The sequence below is a fragment of the Schizophyllum commune genome, assembly GCF_000143185.2.
Source record: "Schizophyllum commune H4-8 unplaced genomic scaffold SCHCOscaffold_8, whole genome shotgun sequence".
NCBI lineage: Eukaryota > Fungi > Basidiomycota > Agaricomycetes > Agaricales > Schizophyllaceae > Schizophyllum > Schizophyllum commune.
This window is the reverse complement of record NW_026089545.1, coordinates 147,134-166,163: the sequence shown is the minus strand read 5'-3', so window position 1 is coordinate 166,163 and position 19,030 is coordinate 147,134. Positions and strand designations below refer to the sequence as shown.

Below are 19,030 nucleotides of genomic sequence, written 5' to 3'. Positions count from 1 at the left end.
TCACTCGTTGGACAGATGTAGAAAGCAAAGGACTACTAGATTTCATTAAAGGACGGTGTAACGAACTACTAGGCAGCATAATATGAGACAGAAGCGAACTATTATGGCTGGATAGAGTACGACTAGTCACGACCGAGGCTCGACAAAATCTAAAGCTCAGTTGAACTGAATAACGTGAGTTAGCAGGGAACGGATAGTGCCGGAATGGAAAGACATACATGGAAGCCCGACGTACCGTGCTGGATAGGTGTACCAGCACCACTGTTGCTGTTGGAAGGAAGGTTGAAGTTGCCCTGCGTCGCTGGGCCGTATGACATTGGCTGACCAAAGAACGAAGTTGGTTGTTGAGGCGAGTTGAGGAGGTTGGGTATCGACCCAGCAGACGCGCGAGGAAGGGCCGGCAAGGGTGAGCCATGGGCATGGTCCGGCATCGGCGGGCTGAAGCTGCTTGGGGTCGCTGTACCGCCAGTGCCATGTGAGCGCTGCGAGTTCGTCGGCACTGAAGTAGAGCCGTGTTGTGTGGCATGCTGCATGGACAGGAGGGCTTGACGAGCGGCGGCGACATTGGTAGATGGGTCAGCTGGCGGATCGGGGTGGTCGTGTGGCTTGACAGTCGGTATCAGAGCAAGCTCATCGTCGGGGAACTCGGACTTCTCCTTCGCGTAGAGCTGTTGCAGATACCTGTAGATTGTCAGTAATGCCTCAACTGCCGGCCATGACACGTGCCTGTGCCACTGCGGCGTCCGCCCAATGGTCCTGCCCAGCTCCTTGCGACGCTTCGTGATGAACTTCGTCAGTAGACCAAAGAAATCCTGCCCATTCTCCCGCCGGGGAGATGACCGCCGGCGCTTCGCAGGTCGTTCACCATCTTCCTCGTACTCCTCGTCGCTGAAATCTTCGTCGAGTTCCTCGTTGGACTGGATGCGGGCAGCGAGAATGGAGCGATGCTCCCGCATGAAGTCACGCTGACAGGGACCGGTCAGTAGCCTGACCCGCACTAATCACGGTATACATACATGTATAAGGACCGTTAGTGCGAATGGCATGCTGACTTCGTCAATCTCGAGCTTGCTCTTGAGGGCCATGCACGTCTCCGTATGACTGAGCAGGGTCTTGCCAAAGAACGCGAGCATGTACTACATATGATGATGAGAAAGCGCTTCTGGACGAAGCCTCAGTCTTACCACACCCCGCACAAGGCTACGACTGTACGTGCTTGCACGCCGAGCATACGAGTTGACGAGATCGATACCAGCCCTGTTGTTAAGGTGTTGTTCAAGGCCGTACTGGGAGGAGTTGCGCCTGAGTTCGCTCTGGAAAGGCATATCGTTATCAAGGAATGACGAATGAGACCGAAGACGCACCATGACCTCGCCCCGGTGGTCGAAACCGATTCGGTAAGGCGTAGCAAGAATGAGTTTGGCGACAAGACGTATTGAGTGCTGCGCCACGATGAACCTCAGCGTAGACTTCATATATGTAGCACGTACCAGGTGTCTGTCAGAGAGCTCTTGCGCAGCGTTCTCCTCCAGACGCTTCCGAAGCGCAGCCACCTCCTCCTTCAGCGCTTGTATCATCCGTTCATAATCCGCATCCCTTTGGTGCGTCGCAAGTAGCTCGGCATACATGAACGCGAACATCTCGTAGCCGGGCTGCGCATAGAAAACCTAGAACGACGTATCAGCAGGCATGTTGTGGTGTACTTGGCGCTGCGTGTTACGGACATCTTGAAAGTCGCGAAGACTGCGCCTCGCAGCGGCGTTCAGACCCTTCAAGGTCGCGACCTGTTCCGTGAAGGTCTGAACGGTTGGAGGAGGAGCAGGAATCGTGTCGATGGGGCCCGCGGCCGGAGTTACTTGGGGACCAGCACTTCCGACGTGACTGGCACCTCCATTGGCAGCGGGAGGCGGAAAGGTGAACGTGAATGATGAGGAGGAGGTGTTGTTGGGCATAAATAGGGGAAGAAACGAGGGTGAGGGTGAAGGCGAGAGAGCAAAAGAACGAGAACGAGACTGCGGAAACGAGGTTGCAACGCAGCGCCGGAGTCGCTTTTTTCGGTCATGTGACAGTAGTTACACGGTCACGAGACTGTGGTTCAACTCGAGCACGTACAGACAAACATTCCTTCCAGACATTTTGACCCGTAGATACAAGCATGTGAGAGGTCCGACAAGTCCCCCAAATTACCATCCTCTAGAATAATCAAGGACGGGCTGACAAGTCCCCCAAATTACCATCCTCATTGATATCCTGGTATGCTTAGTATACAGTCATGGAGTAGACAAATCAAGAGCTCTCATAGTCTATACAGACCCTCTCAGCATACAGGTCAGTCTTTGACTGATTGATCCCCAGTCCTTCAAAAAAGAGGGCTGCATAGTCGAGTCGGTGGCGCATGTCACAGTCGTGACAAGTGTCACTCCCAATTGGCGCAACTTCTCCGCAGGGAGATGGGCACTCGGGGCCTCCGCACAGGCATGACACGGTACAGTGCATGGCAGCCTTACCATAGAATATAGTTTTGAGAACCAAATGTACTGACGGGTGCGTACAGGGTGTCGGCTTTTGACCCTACGAGTTCTTGAGGTTTTGCCTGTACTCAAAGGTAAGCTGGCCCAATCGGTCCGACAAGTCCCCCAAATTACCATCCTAGTTCGTATCGCTTGAGTGGCCAGCAATTCCCCAAATTATCATCCTCATATGCCGCACTAGAAAGTCTCCCAAATCTAAATCACTGTTCAACACGCACTCATTGAGCTTCTGCAGTCGCTATAGGCTACGAAGAGAAGCGGAGGTTACTGCTCGTGTGTGGGTGGTAGGAGCCGGGGTAATCATAGTGGGTGTAGGATTCTCTGAATGTACCGGGTCGCGAGGAAGAATTTGAATCAGAATATTGATGAGGGACAGTAGAGGAGCGGTAGGGGAGGGCTGTAGAAGTACCGACACTGATAAAATGGGGCGGATACAAGGCGGTATAGGGGTGAGAGGTTGGAGAAGCGAGCAATCCTTGACGTTGTGAATGCCAGGTATCGTTTCTGCTCATGTTTTCGTGGAGCATGAGCTCAGAGCGGTATAACGACTCGGCTTGCGTGAATGAGCCGCGAGAAGCTAAGATATGTCCATCAGAAGCGATTCAGGCAGATATGATTGAAGATGTAGTAGCTCACGGCAGCGATGTACCGACGGCGTTGTGGCTTCGGGCAGAGATTGCTCTGAGACGAGGTTGGAATCTCGTGAATCAGACTGCGTGGAGCGTGTCGTTGAGATAGGATTGGTAGGCGGTATCCTCTCCTGGGACTGTGGCACTACGGGTGGCTCTCGAGGTGGCAGCGCTTTCTTGCGCTTCTTCTTTTCCAGAAGCTTGGTAGCCGCGGCGACGACAATCGACTGCCGATCCAGTGACGGGGCAGGGGCCGCAAGCTTCCCCACCACTTTGGAACTCCGCATCTGACCCGTGTTGAGGATGAGATCATCTATGTTGTGGTGCACGACACGCCTAGCACGTTGCTGCGTATGCTCGGATTCTTGACGAACAATGTGCGTGGAAGATAGAGGACATTGATTATCCTTGCAATTGTGCACGACGGAGACGGGGCAGCGGATATCCTACGAAAGCGTAAGAGGAAACACATGCAATGAAAGCTTGAGCGTACCTCTCCAGATATCACTCGAAGTGACGGCTTCGGGTGAACCGTTGGCATTTCGTAGTAGGGGTGTACCCCGCCGACGGTGTAATCATGGACGAGGATGACATGCGACTTGCCATGTTGATAAACAATTTCCCGTATACGCGCTAGTTGGGGAGTGTCTGTATCACGCCGCGCTATCAGAACCCAGTCTCCACGCGTACAATTGACCGATGGAAGGCCGATTTTCTGTGGCGTGTACACTGCCTGAGCTCTCGCATACGTCGGTACCGGTCCCTGAACTTCGTGCGCATGCTTGAACATCTCCGTACGCTCCCAGCACTTGGGCTTTCCGAGATCCTTATGCAAGCCTTCGAGACCCATCAGTACGAGCCTTCTCATGAGCTTCAGCACGCTCAAACGCACCTGCAATGCTCGTCCCTTCGTCCTCGTTGATTATTCCAAGGAACTTCTTTGTGAACGACTGGCTATTGATCAAGTCGAGGGGCTGCTTCCCAATGGCTCGCCAGTGCGTTTTTGGCAAGATCGGGCTCACTGAGTCCATCCAGGGCGAAAGTAGTGTGTGGGATGCCGACGATGCGAGTCCGCCAGATGGATTGACGTCCCGAGGGATGCGGAAGAAGCCCCCGCTGACAAGATGGCGAATGCGATTACTTTGGGCCATAGAGCGCGCAATGTCGCGCGACGGTGCATGCCGGTTGCTGTGAATACTGCGTGCACGGATGATGGCATTGAAAGACTCGAACCCTTCTGTTGCGAAGAGCATAGCGGGTCCGAACCGTCTGATATGCTCGGGGAGATGCACAAGCATATGGAATTTCGGTTTGTTGAACCATTGTGCGTCGAATCTACAGGTGCAGTCGAGGAGATACCTGATAGAGCGGGATAGTCGAGGCTGGGGACATCAGTCAATATGCCAGTCCCGGCCGAGAGACTCCATTTTGCTTACCAGGTATAGTGTCATGTCCTCTATCTCGGGCTGCCAAACGAGGGGGACGACCTTACTCAAAGCCATCCAGACGCGGAGGATGTCGTCATGAACCCCGAGGTCATGTAGTACAAATGGGGCGACTTGAGCGATAGCTCGAAAGTCACGCCCCACAAGAGAGCCGGCATAGCTAACGAGGGTCTCGCCCGAGAGCGGAGGGATGTTCAGCGCGCTGGTATCGAAGGAACTGAGCCGCGCTTTCAATATTTCCTTCTCCGGTGCCTTCAGGCGACTGATAATGTCGCGCCAGAAGTACTTCACGATACCAAGCAAGACGACGTGAAGAACCTCGACGGGCGTATCAGCGTGCGCGTCAAGCTCTAATAAATTGATAAGCATGCGACTCTTTGAGTGCACGCAGTGCGAGACGTACCATCCAGTTTGAAAAGCGGGTTGATGAGCTCGGGCGGGGCGGGCAATTTTGCAAGTAGCGCAGAGACGTCAGCCGTCTTCTGGACTTTCGTGCGAGATTTCTTGGTCGTCAGGTCCGTAAGCGCCTCGAGAAAGCGTGCTTGGTACGAGTCCCTAATGCCTGTCTCTGTACGCCTGTTGTTCATCGCAGTTTTGCCGCCGACCCTCTTCGCATGCACAAACTGCTCCATCAGGACACCAAGTGTCTCTGCCTTCGTGCGAATGCGTTCGCTGATCTATACGATGGCAAATTCAGAAAGAACACACAAGGGGAGAGGCTCGTACTTACCGACATAAAGCATCCTATTCGAGCTGATGCCTCCTCGAGTGTCTCGGTCTTGCGCGTTTTTGCACCCGATGTGGAGCCCAGCGTTGATTCCGGTGCGGGTGAGGCCTCGCGCGACAAGGGGAGATTGGTGTCCCCACCATCTGGGGCTTTGATGACATTGCTATCATCGTCCATGTCGCTGCCTTCCACCCAGCAGACACGACAGAAATGGTTGGCAGCAAGCCCGCTATGACAGCATAGCTCGCTTTGCATCGGGTTGTCCCCGAGCAGAGCGAAAACAGATGGAATAACAAGGACATAGTCGCGCTCTTCCGCGTCCCATGCCCACACGCCGTGCTCTTGAGCTTGCCTGAAGGTATAATCAACATTATAGTCAACGATATATCAGATGAGGACGTACTTGATCTGCGCGACTATGCCTTCGGCCATTTCGAGAGGTGAGGCGATGTTTGAGGTGGACACAAAATGTATGTTATATTCTTGATGAACCAGACGACGCGGAAGGCCAGCGGCGGTGAATAGGAACGAGTTGTGCTTGTTCCACTTCTTCGATGTATTGCCCGAGGTATCGTCGCAGTATAGCCATAAGGGAAACGAGACGACGCGATGCCCCTTCGCGCGCTTCCTCCACTTATTGCCAGCTCGAGGGTCTGTTCGTGTCCAGGGAAGGATGGGCGCGCGAGGACTACTCTCGCAACGAGAGCCTATATAACAGTCAGTTTCCTCGTGCAGGTCTGATGAAATTGACGAACCTATAATACTCTGCGGTGAGGGGACCTGATATATCGCATGTCGCTCATGGAAAAGCGGGAGCGAGAGGTCCAGATCATCCTCACAAACGACGACTGGAGTATGCTCTTCTACTATCCATCCACGGCGTTGCGGATCTAGGGACATGTACCACCCTTTGGCGTATGTGGATTTTCCTTCGATAAACCAGCGAGTGGGCATGAAAGCGAGCCTGTTCTTGAGAAGCGCTGGCTCGAACACAAAGAAGTCCTGTGTCTTGTCGTCCTTCTTGCGTATGCACTGCGTTAGGAAGGCGGGGTCGAGCTCATCGAGCCATCGCGCAGCCTGCCACGCTTCGGAGATACTGCCACTCGTCTTCTCGGGCAAGAAGTGGAGGTGACGGCGGACCCGAGGATTCGCCATTTCCTGGAGCGTGTTCGCATAAGCACATCTGAAGGGGCAAGAGACGTCGAGCACTCACCTGAGCTATCAAAGCCGCAATGTCATTGGTGTAGTATATATTCGAGAACGCACTAACAAAGCGGAGACTTTGAACACCGCAGATTGACTGTAGTTTCTTGTCGACATCCTTCATTGTCCGCTCGGTAGGCACGTCGTGAATTCCCAGGACGGACATGGCCCAGTGTATGACTTGGTTCTGCTTCGTCGAAAACGCGCACCGCGGGACGTGTCGAAGGACATCAACAATGCACGTCTGGAGGGCAAGTTAACAGAGACCAATCGTCGAACGGGTACACCCTTACCTCCTTGTCTGGCCAGGGATACCACGGATTGTTGGTGTCGTCGAAGACGCGCCGATGTCGCCGCCCGGTTGAAGGCGTGGCTGATGGAATATGCATCGCTAAACGAGATAGTTAGCAATCGATCTGTCCCGAAGAAGGTGTATGGCGCTACTTACAGTCACTATCGGCGGAATGGGCGACACCTTCGTCCTCATTGTCCTCCTCCCCCTCATTGTCCTCGTCCTCGTCCTCGTCCTCGTCCTCGCCTTCGTCCGGCTCGTCCCTTTCGTCCTCCTCATCATCCGAATCCTGCACGAGATCTGGCAGCTCATCGGTCGCGTCATCGGAGTCGCGCTCAAGATGCGCAAGCAGATCTGCCGCCAAGGCACCGACTTCTTGTTCGTCGTACGGGACATACGTGCCTGCATCTCCGGGCAGCGTGTTCGCCGTCCAATCAATGTCCATTGTCCCCCTGTCCCGGTTGACCTCCCACCCGCCGGTTTGCGCCTCGCGAGAGCGGTCGAAGAGAAGCTGCTGCAAGGATTTGTGCACAGCCTGCTTTAGCTCTTCTCGCGCGTAAGGCTCCGCAGCCTCGCGCATGCTGTCTGTTACTTGAATGGGACCCGTTTCCTTTGCCCCCATGGTTGTGTACTTGTGACGGATGGCGCGTTTATGCGCCTCGCTCGACTCGTGGGCTGTGACGCTCCTGGTCCCAATTTCCTTGTCGCATACAGTGCAGTGCCACCTATCAAACGAGACGACTTGCCAGACTGTCGTGCGCGCGTCAGAACTGTGCTCAATCAACGCGAAGAATACGTACTGCGCGGATCCTGCGACCTGAACTGGTGGCGCGGTTGGAATCCTATGGGGTCGTAGCGCCGGCCTTGCCTAGACGACGATGCGCTGGAGTCTGTAGCAATTGAGTATGAGCGCTCTCTCATAGAAATCAACAGAAACTGACCAGATGGCGCGCCCCCGGGTGTACAGTAGCGTACGTGCAGTGTACAGTTGTTTTCCAGTTGGACAGCTTCCTGCTCTTGCTTCTCGACGAGGAGCTTGGTGCACACGCCAGAGGCAAATGTGTACACCGCGGGTTTGATCTTGTCGAGGTCCGCGATGAGATGCATCTTGCGCAGCTGCTCAATTCCTTGACGAGCGCTCGAGCCCGCGGGCAGCTCTATAATGATATTAGCACAATTGATGATCCCCAAACAGACGCGATACGTACTGAGGACTATACCGGGCTTCCTCCCATTCAGTCCCGTCGAGGAGACAGCTACTCCCTTGACGAAAACATTGATTTTTGCACAGTGTACAGTTTGAGTACCACGGATCGTGTCCTCAATCTGCCAGTCTGTGGTGCCGTCAAGTCCACTGATCTGCTAGGAAGACCATAAATGTATGTCTTACCTGGGTGGTAGACATAAACCAAAGCCACTGCCGTAGCAGACGAAGTGATAGACAGGACGAGCGCTCGCGCGCAATGAAATAAAGGAGGATAATCCCCAGGAGCAAATGGGGGCTGCATTGCGATGTGTAGAGCTGCTAGTGATACGATAAGGAATAAGAGAGCAAGCTCGTACAGTGCCCAGCGCATGCAGAGGTCCGGGAATGTCATTAAAATCCCGTCTTCCGCACCCGACGCGTCTTCATTGACAACGCGTCGGTGTGCTTGCAACTGGCGTTGGCGGCGCTCAAAGCGCTTATATAAGGTGCCTATAAGTAATTGGCGAGGGAGCCCGTGCCCCATGAAGACTCGCGCGAAGAGCAAGAGCTGAGAGCAAGGACGGTGGGCGGCGACGGCTGAAGGTCCAAGTCAACGCTGATTGATGGCGCTTGGGACCCATATCACGTGAGGGTGACGTCGCGTGAGGACACGTCATTGCTTCCGACGACCACGCGCCTGAAACGCAGCATGGCGCGGAATCCACCCGCAAACTTTCGGAGAACGGGCATTCGTACTAAAATCGGCGTCATTCTCGCAAAACTTGTCTTTACGGGAGCTCAGACATTTTGACAGTCAAGTTCGTCAAGAAACTTTGCAATCAGCGTCCAGCCGTGTACCACAGCGAGGCGCAGGCCGTCGAAGAGCTAATAGCAGCTGGTAGCGACCCGACGACACGCGCGGATGACGGGACGACCGTCCTTGATGCTGTGGGCGGATTCTCGACAGGGTGGACAGATGAGGAGAGCGACACACGCATCCGAGCACTGCTCGCACAAGCGGGTGCACCGAACCATGAGACAGAGCCCCGAGTCTGACTTGCATTGTTGGGTGCCTGACGAACATGGACGGAGTGCCAAAAGTGAGTCCCGCAACAGTTTTCAGGCTTGCACACATGCTGACAGGTCGGCGCGTAGAAGAAGGATAGCTCTGAAGGGCGAGGGTGTAAGTCCGGAGATCTGATCGAATGGAAGGAGGGGGAAGACGGAGAGTGATGGCGTAGTCATTACAGGCGGTTGGGGCTTGTGAAGCCGTACTTTGCAGCGCGCTCGAGCCTCTGCCTCGGTTTGGGCCTCTGCCTCGTTTGGATACCGTACCAAATATAAGGTCATTTGGCAAGGACTAGCATAGGATGTTGTCGTAAAAGTGATCGTTAGTTGCGTTTTGTGGAGGGTGTCAGAAGATCGATCAAGTTACGTGACGCACTTGCAAGAGGTACTCATGCGGGATGGAGTGACGGGGATGGGTAAGAGGCCGACTGATGTACAGTACCTATGAGGGGTGATGCCGGGGAGACAGACATCATTACCCACAGTGCGTCACGAAGCGACATAGGCTTGATATTTGCTGAACGTCGGAAAGGTCGATCGCATTCGTCAGGCTGGAGGATCTATATCACATTCCGATACAGGGCAAACGAAGGATATTGATGCCTTGCGTGGCGGATCACGACTTCATTTCTCGGTTTACAAGAAATCTTATCTCGAGGTTTTGTCTCGTACCGCGCTATCATACGAACGACCAGACCCTATATAACGACACGGACACACCTGCCTACATGTAGTCAGAAACACATCAAAGAGGGGAAAAGGAGTCGGACGTACCAATTGAACTGAGCTCACACGCGAAGTCATTGCACCGGCCTGAGGTCGATAGTCATGTTTGTCCGGGGATACCGAGAGCTAGATTCGCGCACTGAAACGACTTTCACCTATCCATGCCGACCATGTTCAGTACGCAGCATCGTATGCGTGAAGCATGGTCTCTCTCGCTAGCTGCTTGAGTGAGATGGTGGAGCCGCTTTGGAGGCATGGACAATGGTAGGCGGACGAAGGACGATGGGAAGAATGGGAGAGTAAAGCACCGGTCTCGTCCATCGTTATGTCACAATCGTCCTCCGGAGCAATGCCCACCTCTGCGCCGCGGAGCAAGTCAGAGCGAGGAAGAGGAGAGTGCCTTCGGCTGATGTCGCTGAGTCTGTGACGACCGCGCGTGACCTAGCTTCCCCAAGTCACATCGCTGGCCACAGGCCACATCTTCGCCGCTTGCTATCGTTCCCCATCACGGCCAGAGCACCCTTTCAAGTAGTGTATCTTCTTCCTGAACGCACCACCGCGCCACAAACGTCCGCTCCGCCCCGCGTCGGCGTGCTCGACGATGCGAGCCAGAATCTCAAGTCGAGCGTGCGCAAGCAGCCCCAGCGCAGGCGCCGATCACACCTACTCAGGATGCCTCTGGAGATCACCAGCATGGTACACCGCCTCCCAATGCTCCCCTCCTAGAATGCATCGATCCCAACCGTCTCACTGACATCTCCGCAGATTCTCGCTTGCCTTCCTCCTCAAGATTTGCTCAGCATGTCCAGGCTGTCTCGCGCGTTTCGCGGCGTCCTCCTCTATCGCCCCACGGCACTCCCTCTGTGGCGCAGCGCGCTGCACATCAAGCCGGGCTCCTCTCGTATCCCGACGAGCATGAACGAGGTCCAACTCGCGCACCTCGTGTTCGGCTCCGATTGCCAGGTCGGTCCTACTCGGCGATGGCTTCCCTCCTGTTGACCGGTAGGTAGTTCTGCGGCAGCAGGCGCCACGTTGTGGCCTGCTACGCTGCTCACGTGCGCTTATGCGGCAAGTGCGTCAGGAACCGGTCAGTAGGGGCGCACAATCCACCGCTCACCGCCGTCTCTCAAATCGCTTTTCCAGCTTCATGCCCTCCAGAAACCTGCCGACATCTCTGAAGTGGATACTACCCAGCCTCTCTGGGAGGTCCGGTATCCTCCCGTATGTAGAGGATGCCGTGTCAGGTGTGTCGCTCTTCCGTGATTGGGAATCTGCGCAGCTGAGGCTGCGTCTTACGCACCAGGAGAGACGCTGTTCTGCAAGCCGACGGTAGATGAGTACGCGCAGAAGCTGGATGCCATCGCGCAGACCAACATCGCGCCACCGGCTGATTGGGTCAGAACAAAGAGGCGCAAGTTTCTTTCTGACCTCGAGGTGTGTGCGCTATGCTGCCATCTCCGTACTGATGACCCGAAATGATACTCCCAGTTCACGAACTATTGCAATGCTGCGCGGATCCGCGGCCTGGCTGAAAGTTTCAAAATCAGCGCAAGAGACAACAGTACAGGAAGGCAGAGTACGTCCGATGCTCGTGCCGTTCCTGGTGGGCGCTCTGATTGCCTCCCAGGATCCTCAGACGCATGGAGGAAGAGGGTTGGCAAGAGGAAGTGTCCAAAAACCCTAACGTCCTGTCCGGCGCTTCCTTCTTGCGCAACAAGGCCGTGAGGACCATGAAGCCTCTCTCTGAGAAACGTACGTACCGGCACGATCCTCCCCGCGCATGGATATCGCTCACCCCGTCTTCGCGGAGTGGACAAGGCTGCGCGGGATCGCTGTCGCGCATATGACAAACGCCAAAACTGCCCGCCTCGAGCGAGAGCGAGTCGCCGTCATCGAGGCGCTCAACGAAAGCCTCACTAGCGTCCACGCCGACTTCCGCCGCGCGCAGCCCTTCCGCGCGCTGGTGCCCACCGCCGGGGACATGGCCAAGGCACCCGTCGTCAGGCGCCTGTACGAGCAGCTATCCGGCGCCCCGCCTCCCGCAGATGCTATACGGCCGCACTCGCGTCGGTCTCCCCCACGTTCGCCGACCGCTGGCGCGCGCACTGCGAGGACCTCCTCCTGGACATCATGCGCGCGCAGGGCGAACTCGCCCCGGTGCGCGCGGCGCTCGGCCTCGCGACGACCGTCTTCGCGCTCTGCGGCACCGACACGCTGCTCACATACCCGCACATTCTCTGCGAGCCCGCGCTGGACATGCAGCTGGGCCTGCGCCGAGGTGCGAGCGCGTGGGACCCGCGCGGGCTCGTCGCGTGAGCGGACGTGGTGCGCCGGATGGTCGCGCTCGCCGGGCGGGACCCGCACGCGACAGGCGCGGTCGCGATGGACGCGCTCGACCCGTGGTGATACTACCCGGACGAGGACAGCGCCGGGCGGCGGCGCGCGTACACGTGGCGCGGCATGGTGCGTGCGTTGGTCCTATCACACTTCTGTCTTTGCTGACAGTGCCCATTCCTGTAGCTGAAGCTCGGCGCGCGCTGGTGGGGGCGGCCCTTTGCGGTGCTCGGGCCCTGGGAGACGGGGGCGGCGCGCGGGCGGGCGGGCGTTGCGTTGTTCAGCGGCGGCGATGCGCTCTGCGCGCGGTGCGGGGCGCGATTTTCCGCGTCTGCGGCGTTGCGCGCGCACCTGTACCAAGCGTGAGTCGGGCTCACATGTCGGATCACGGGCTGGGCTGATCAAACTTGCGCAGGCACAGTGTCTTGAGGCCGACCAGCGCGGACGTCGTTCTCGATTATGGCCTGTCCGACGATGGGCGTCCTGCTCACGCTCCTCGTCGATAGCTTGTGAAGCTCCTCGTCGCCAGCCTGGGAAGGCGTTGCGGGGCGTACACGTGCGCTCGAAGGCCGTGAGCTTTTATCATCGGCGAGAGCAGGTGCACCAGACGACGGCACCGAGGGCGAATGTCAGGCGGGTAGCACCGAGGACGAACGGCGGGCGCATAGGTGGCGCGGCGCGCGACTCTTGGACACCTGCAAGCGCCCGATCCTGGATAGCTGACTCGCTGATGGAGAGGAGTTGCCAACTCGCTGTCTCAGACGAGTCGCCGACTCGCTGTCGAAAAGGAGTCGTCGACTCGCCGATGGAGAGGAGGTTGTCAAGACGGGAAAACGTGCCTCTAACTCCTGTAGCCGACGGTAATCTCTGGCGAGCTCGGAGGACTCCCAGGGCAGTCCGGAGCCGAACCTGGCGGGCTGGAAGGCTGGCGGGCTGGAAGGCGGGCGGGCTGGCAGGCTAGCAGACTGGCGGGCTGGCAGGCTGGCAGACTGGCGGGCTAGCAGGCTAGCAGACTGGCGGGCGGGTGGAGTCTGGACGGACGGATGGGCGGACTGGCGGCTTGGTGTCAAAGCTTGTGTACTAGTAGGCGTGTCTGCTCTTGTCTATGTGCCAATACACCGCCGTGCTTGGCGATGCGAATGCCCCGTTGTTCCTCCGCCAGCTCGCGCGCGCGTGCACGAGAACCGATTGCGCCGCGACCTCAAGGACCAGTTGCGCCGCGTCCTCGAGAACCGATTGCGCCGTGTGCTCGAGAATCGCTTGCGCCGTGTTCTCGCGAAACGATGAGCACGCGCGTTGGTCCACGAGCGGCTGGCAAGGGAGACTAGGCGCTCTCGGAAACCGATTGGCACCGCGCTCTCGAAGACCGATTGAATCGTGTGCTCGGGAGCCTATTGGCACCGTATTCCGCACCGCGTGGCGCGTGCTCGAGAGCCTCCCCCTTTCTCTTCCAATACCCCTTCGCCCCCTCTCCCCTCCCTTTCTCCCCTGCCCCTCCGTCCATCGCGCACCCTTTCGCCGCCCCCGTCGGGCAGAATTCCACCGGCGCGTACTGCGCGCCCACCACCCCGCTCGTCCCACTCCCCCTCGCCCGCTTTTTTTTTTTCTAAGATCTAGAGCGCCCTTCTCGCCCTCCCTCTCCGCGCCTTCCGCCCCTGCTCTCGCCCCCCTCTCAGACAACGCGAGGATGGCGGGGAGGGAGGAATGGAACAGGGGACGGCGGGGGGAAGAGATGACAGCAAGCTCAGATAAAGGAGTCGGGAGAGCGATGGAGAAGGACGAGAGAGCGATGGAGAAGGAAGGGGGAACGATGGAGAAGGGGGAACTATGGAAAAGGACGAGAGAGCGATGAAAAAGGAAGGGAGAGCGATAAAAACTTTGGTAAGACGGTCAAATGAGAGATGAGGCGAGTGGACATGAGACTCAAAAGCGAGGCAAGTGGACACGAGACTCAGAGACGAGGCAAGTGGACACGAGACTCAGAGACGAGGCAGGTGGCAAGTGGGGCCGAGAGCCGAGAGACGGTCAAATGAGAGACGAGGAGAGTGGCAAGTGCGAAGGGGAGACGAGAGCCCGACGGCCGGCTAAGGGGGTGGGGGTATCGAGGTGGGTGGGGGGATTGAGGGGGGGGGGGGGTTGGGGGGGAAAGTGGGGTGAGATGGAGGTGGAGGTGGAAGTGGAGGTGAAGGACGAGATGGAGGTGGAGATGAAGGGAGGGTATAAGGCGAGATATAATCCGCGCGGTTCGATCCCGCGTGTTCCTCTGTTCCACCCTCCTCATCGCTTCCCATCCTCTGCTTCCCCTCATCGCTTTATGTCCTCTGCCCCCCCCTTCTCAAGCCAGGCCCAGCACATAGCGTCCCACGGAGCGCGCGTGACGTCCAGCGCTCCACGAAGCGCGCACGTCCAACGAGCCGACGTGTTCTCGGGATCGCCCCTGCGCCCCTCTCCTCGCCACCTTCAGGCGGCCGCACCTGCGCTGCACCTCTCGCCTCCGCCTCCGCCTCCGCCTCCGCCTCCTCAACCTCCCCCTTTTCTCCCTCCCCCTTTTCACCCTCCCCCTTTTCACCCTCCCCTTTCTCTCCCCCCCCTCTTTCGCAACCCCCCTGCGCCGCCCGCCCCCTCCGTCAGAGCTGTCTCCTTCCGCCGCTGTACCCATCTCATTCCGCCGCTGTGCCCATCTCCTCTCCCCATCCTCCCACCTCTCCCGCATTGTCCACTCCCTCCCCCCCTCTCGCTTTCCTCATCCCCCCTCACGCTTTTCTCCTTCCCCCCTCCTCGCTTTCCTCCTTCCCCCCTCTCGTTTTCCTCTTTCACCCCTCACCCCCCTCCCGTGCTGAAAAGCGCCCACAGGTGTGCTAAAAGGCGCCCTCAGGCGTCAGTGCTCGAAGACGGACCGTACCGCAGCGTCCTCAAGACGCGCACTGTACCGCCTTTTCTCGAGAGCACCGTACCGCCGCGTCCCCGAGACGCGCACCGCTGTGAGAAGCGCGCCGCCCTTCCTCGCCCCTTTAGCCCCGCTCCCCTCGCCCCGGGAGCCACCCCAGCCGTCTCGCCTTCCCTGCGGTCCCGCAGCCGTCTCACCTTCCCTGGCGGCCGCCCCAGCCATCTTGCCTTCTCACCGTCGCCCCGCTCCTTCAGCGCCGGCCTCGAGACCTGGCCTTCAGCGCCGGCCTCTAGACCTGTCCCTCCGGGCTCCCACACCCCGGACGCAAGGGCGCACCACCCGCGCCCCGGACGCAAGGGCGGCCCCACCCCACCTGCGCCTCGGATTCCAGGGCGAACCACCCGCGCCCCGGACGCAATAATCGGCTCTGCCTCTCATCCCCCACGCCCCCGCGTCCTCGACACATTCCTCCTCCCGCGTCCACGACATATTCCACCCCCCCCCCAACCCTCCCCTGAACATATTGCGGCCCCAACCCTTCTCCGAGCAGTGCGCACCGCCTTTCTCGCCCCCCCCCCCTCCCTCAAAGCGGTGCGCCTTTCTCGCACCCTGAAGCGCTGCACCTTTCTCGCACCCCGCACTCCCGGACGCGCGTCCGCTCCTCTGCGTCCCTCCCTCCCACACTCCTCCCTTCCCCTCCCCCTCCCCCTCCTCCCGCACGCGCGTCCTCGCGGCGCGCACCTTCCCTGCGCCCTTGGTAGTGCGGAAAGCCATTCGTTGGCCAAGGAGCACGCGGTATTCGCGACTCGAGACACACGCCGCCTTCGCTCCCTCGAGATCGCGGTGCATGCGGTCGTCGGAAGTGCGACGCCTGTCGTTCTTCAAGAGCGCGACGCACTGGCGTTCGCAACCGGTGAGCGCGCCTCATCTGTCACGACGCATGCGCCCCTCGAGCGCGCGGGGTATTCGCTCCTTGAAAGAATCCGCTGCATGCACTCCTTGGAAGCATAAGTTCTATGTGCTTCTAAAAGCGTGGAAGGGGAGGTACTTGGAGGAGAGTGGAAGGAGGGAGGGGGAGAGGGGGGAGAGGGGGGAGAGGGGGGAGAGAGGTGGAGAGGTGGATGGGAAGAGGTGGAGTGAGGAGACTGGAGAGGGAAGATGCGACGAGGGCGATGGAGGGGGAGAGGAGGAGATGGTAGCCAGGGTGGGTGCATTTTGAAAAAGGACGAGGACAGGCGTGATCAAAGACGGATGGAGCATGAGAGATAGATGACGGAGGAGGACACGGGCGATGGAGAGCACACGAATACACGAGCGACAGAGGACGGACGGAGGATGTGAGAACGTTTAGTGTTGGCTTGCAAAGCTCTGGTCTAGTCGCGTTCATGGCGGCCATAACAATTGTTGCGTGAGGCAAGCTGAGAGGCAGGCGAGGGTTTGGGATGGGAGCGAGCTCGTAGTGCGTCAATCCGACAGCCGTCGATGGGCGGAAAACGGTGGACTGAATGGGGGTAGAGGTCGGCTTCTGATGTTGGGCAGAGAGCACCAACGAGAGAAGACGAACGGAAGTCAGTCGAGTAGCACGAGCAGAGCAGCAGTTGTCGAAGAAGGTCGGTTGTCGGAGGGGAAGGGAGTCGCGCCCGATCACTGTTGACGTCACACGCGTCGATCCCGGACCGAGGATGCGGTGGTTGTGCTCCTGCGTCCATGATCGTGGCGCGCGCTGCGTGCCCGGTTTGGGTGGCTGGTCCCCCGTACGCAGACATTCGATCCATGTAGCCGTCACTCCATCGCCGCCGATCCGACTCCCGCTGCAATCGTGGCCGTCTACCTGCGCGTCTGCGAACAAAACGCCAGCCCTGCCTCACATTCCTCTCTTGCTCGTCCTCCATGCCTGCGCCAACCCCGCACTTGCCTCCAAGTTACCAACTATCGCGCTTCCGTGGATTGTCCTCTATGCACGCACCCGGTCGTCCTCGGCTGATCTGCGGCGCGCGAGAATACCTGCACTGCTGACCGACACACGCCCCGCGACAGACACCTGAGGGCGAAGGCGCGCGAGTTGGGGGCGCGGTGGTCGACAAAGACGCGGAGGGTCGACGAGGGGGCGCGGGGAGTGCGGTCCCCGAGGACGGGAGCGGCGAGGGGGAACCCCGACGACGACGACGCGGCGTGTGGGCATCGACAGCGCAGCGCGCGGACCTCCGACGAACGGTCGATCTTGAGAACGCGTCAGAATCCTCTAGAGGATGCTGAAGGGGGGGGGGGGGATCAGGCAAAGGAGGGAAGAAGAGGGGGCGAGGGGAATGATGGAGAGCGGAGGGTCGAGCTCAACGAGGGCACGCCGAGGGGGTGAGAATGAGGGGTGAGGGGTGAGGGGTTCGGAGGGCGAGAGGGGGTTGAGGGCGAGAGGGCGGCGAGGGCGTTGACCTCGACGCTGGGGCCGAGGGGTGAGCTCGACAACGCAGGACGCGTCGGGGCCGAGGGGGTGAGGGCTCGGATAGCGAGGACGACAGAGCTCGTCGATCTCGAGGACGCGGCGCGGCGGTGCACCCAGAGGGCGTGTCGAGGGTCGACCCCGAGCTCGACTACGGCGAGGTTCGATCTAGAGGACGCGTCGAGGGGCTCTAGTACACGCGGCGAGGGGGGGGGGGTTGAGCTCGAGCACGGCGCGGTGAGGGTCGAGCTCGAGCACGCCGAGAGGCGACCTCCCAGCCATCCGACCGTGCTTGCGCTCGACGGCGTGCCGAGGCTCGCGCTCGAGGTTGTCGAGGGTCAACCTCCAGGACGCCCGGACCGACGTCGAGCTCGACGCCGAAGGAGAGGGGGGTCGCCCTCGATAATGCGTCGGGGGTCGAGCTCGAGAGCATGGCGGAGGACGCACTTCTCGAGAACACGCCCGAGAGGTCGACCTCGAGGACGCGGAGGGTCGATCTCGATGCGCAGGACGCGGCGGCGGGCGATGTCGAGGACGCCGAGGGGCGTCGATCCAGAGGACGGCGAGGGGGACGCGGAGGGTCGATCTGGAGGACACCGTGGGGCGATCTCGAGGACGCGTCGTGGGGTCTACAAAGACGCGGAGGGTTGACGAGGGGGTCGATCTCGAGCACTTTGGGGAGTGAGTCGACCTCGACCTCGAGGACGTGGAGGAGCGAGTTTGACGACGCGCCGAGGGGCACAGAGGACGGAGGCGATCAGGAGGACGCGTCGGGAAGCGATCAGGAAGACGCGTCGGGGAGAGGGAGGACAGGACGCGGCGAGGGGAGAAGAATCGGGCGAACGAGGGGAGAAGAAACCGACGAGCGGGCGGGCGGCGTGCGGGGAGGCAGAGAACCGGCGAGGGGGGAAGCTGAGCACGAGAGAGGGGAAAGAAACGCGGGGTCAGGGCGCGCGAAGGAACAAAAGGAAGCGATTGTGGCGGAGGAGGGACGGGAGCGGCGAGGGGGACCCCGACGACGACGATGCGGCGTGTGGGCATCGACGACGGCGACGACGACGCGGCGTGTGGGTATCGACAGCGCAGCGCGTGCAGTACTCGACGACGCAGCACGTCGACCTCGAGGACGGCGAGGGGTTCGTCTTGAGGACACGGCGAGGGTGTCAATCTCGAGGCCACTGAGATGGCGTAGACCTCGACGAGGGTGAGAATGAGCGGCGAGGGGGGTGAGGGGGCGAGGGGTTCGGAGGGCGAGAAGGGGCTGGGGGAGTGAGGGAGGAGGGGAGGGTCGATCTCGAGAGCCTTGGGCGGGCGAGCAGGGAGAGGGGGAGCGAGCAGGGAGAGGGGAGGGTTGAGCTCGAGAACGCGCGAGTGGCGCGCATGGGTGATGAAGTGCGCTTGGGTGATGAGGTGCGTCTGGCGGGATGAGGTGCGTCTGGCGGATGCCCTCCGAGAAAGAGGAGAGCGAGGGATAAGTGAGAAGTGGAGAGCGAGGGATAAGTAAGAAGTGGAGAGCGAGGGCGAGGAGGGGAAGCGATCAGGAGGACGAGCGAGGGGAGAAGAAA

The 19,030-nt window shown here is 59.3% G+C and overlaps 4 protein-coding genes across 4 annotated transcripts; 1 reads left to right on the top strand and 3 right to left on the bottom strand.

Moving 5' to 3' along the window:
* Positions 1 to 14: 14 nt before the first annotated feature.
* SCHCODRAFT_02630375 (uncharacterized protein) lies at positions 15 to 2,018 on the bottom strand. The gene is made up of 8 exons (XM_003030718.2): positions 1,725 to 2,018; positions 1,491 to 1,667; positions 1,365 to 1,442; positions 1,185 to 1,313; positions 1,017 to 1,136; positions 727 to 965; positions 219 to 681; positions 15 to 165 (listed from the first exon to the last, which is right to left on the bottom strand). Exons 1-8 carry the CDS (start codon positions 1,950 to 1,952, stop codon positions 157 to 159), a joined length of 1,443 nt encoding a protein of 480 aa, XP_003030764.1. The 5' UTR covers positions 1,953 to 2,018; the 3' UTR covers positions 15 to 156.
* A 1,090-nt stretch (positions 2,019 to 3,108) lies between these two features.
* On the bottom strand, positions 3,109 to 7,272 carry SCHCODRAFT_02582188 (uncharacterized protein; the record flags this gene model as incomplete). The annotated part of the gene is made up of 11 exons (XM_050343931.1): positions 3,109 to 3,606; positions 3,654 to 3,997; positions 4,041 to 4,542; positions 4,597 to 4,890; positions 5,076 to 5,282; positions 5,336 to 5,684; positions 5,736 to 5,985; positions 6,088 to 6,490; positions 6,546 to 6,779; positions 6,829 to 6,908; positions 6,984 to 7,272. The coding sequence occupies 11 exons, from the start codon at positions 7,270 to 7,272 to the stop codon at positions 3,109 to 3,111; spliced, it is 3,450 nt and encodes a 1,149-aa protein (XP_050199039.1).
* Positions 7,273 to 8,723: 1,451 nt separating this feature from the next.
* On the bottom strand, positions 8,724 to 9,440 carry SCHCODRAFT_02630370 (uncharacterized protein). The gene is made up of 2 exons (XM_050345592.1): positions 9,169 to 9,440; positions 8,724 to 9,113 (listed from the first exon to the last, which is right to left on the bottom strand). The coding sequence occupies exons 1-2, from the start codon at positions 9,361 to 9,363 to the stop codon at positions 8,853 to 8,855; spliced, it is 456 nt and encodes a 151-aa protein (XP_050199038.1). The 5' UTR covers positions 9,364 to 9,440; the 3' UTR covers positions 8,724 to 8,852.
* A 621-nt stretch (positions 9,441 to 10,061) lies between these two features.
* Positions 10,062 to 12,867, top strand: SCHCODRAFT_02630358 (uncharacterized protein; the record flags this gene model as incomplete). The annotated part of the gene is made up of 15 exons (XM_050345591.1): positions 10,062 to 10,071; positions 10,325 to 10,503; positions 10,534 to 10,770; positions 10,818 to 10,894; positions 10,951 to 11,051; positions 11,111 to 11,241; positions 11,343 to 11,383; positions 11,435 to 11,563; positions 11,626 to 11,817; positions 11,853 to 12,085; positions 12,125 to 12,209; positions 12,234 to 12,270; positions 12,328 to 12,503; positions 12,557 to 12,763; positions 12,791 to 12,867. The coding sequence occupies 14 exons, from the start codon at positions 10,062 to 10,064 to the stop codon at positions 12,645 to 12,647; spliced, it is 1,719 nt and encodes a 572-aa protein (XP_050199037.1). The 3' UTR covers positions 12,648 to 12,763; positions 12,791 to 12,867.
* Between the last annotated feature and the right edge of the window lie 6,163 nt (positions 12,868 to 19,030).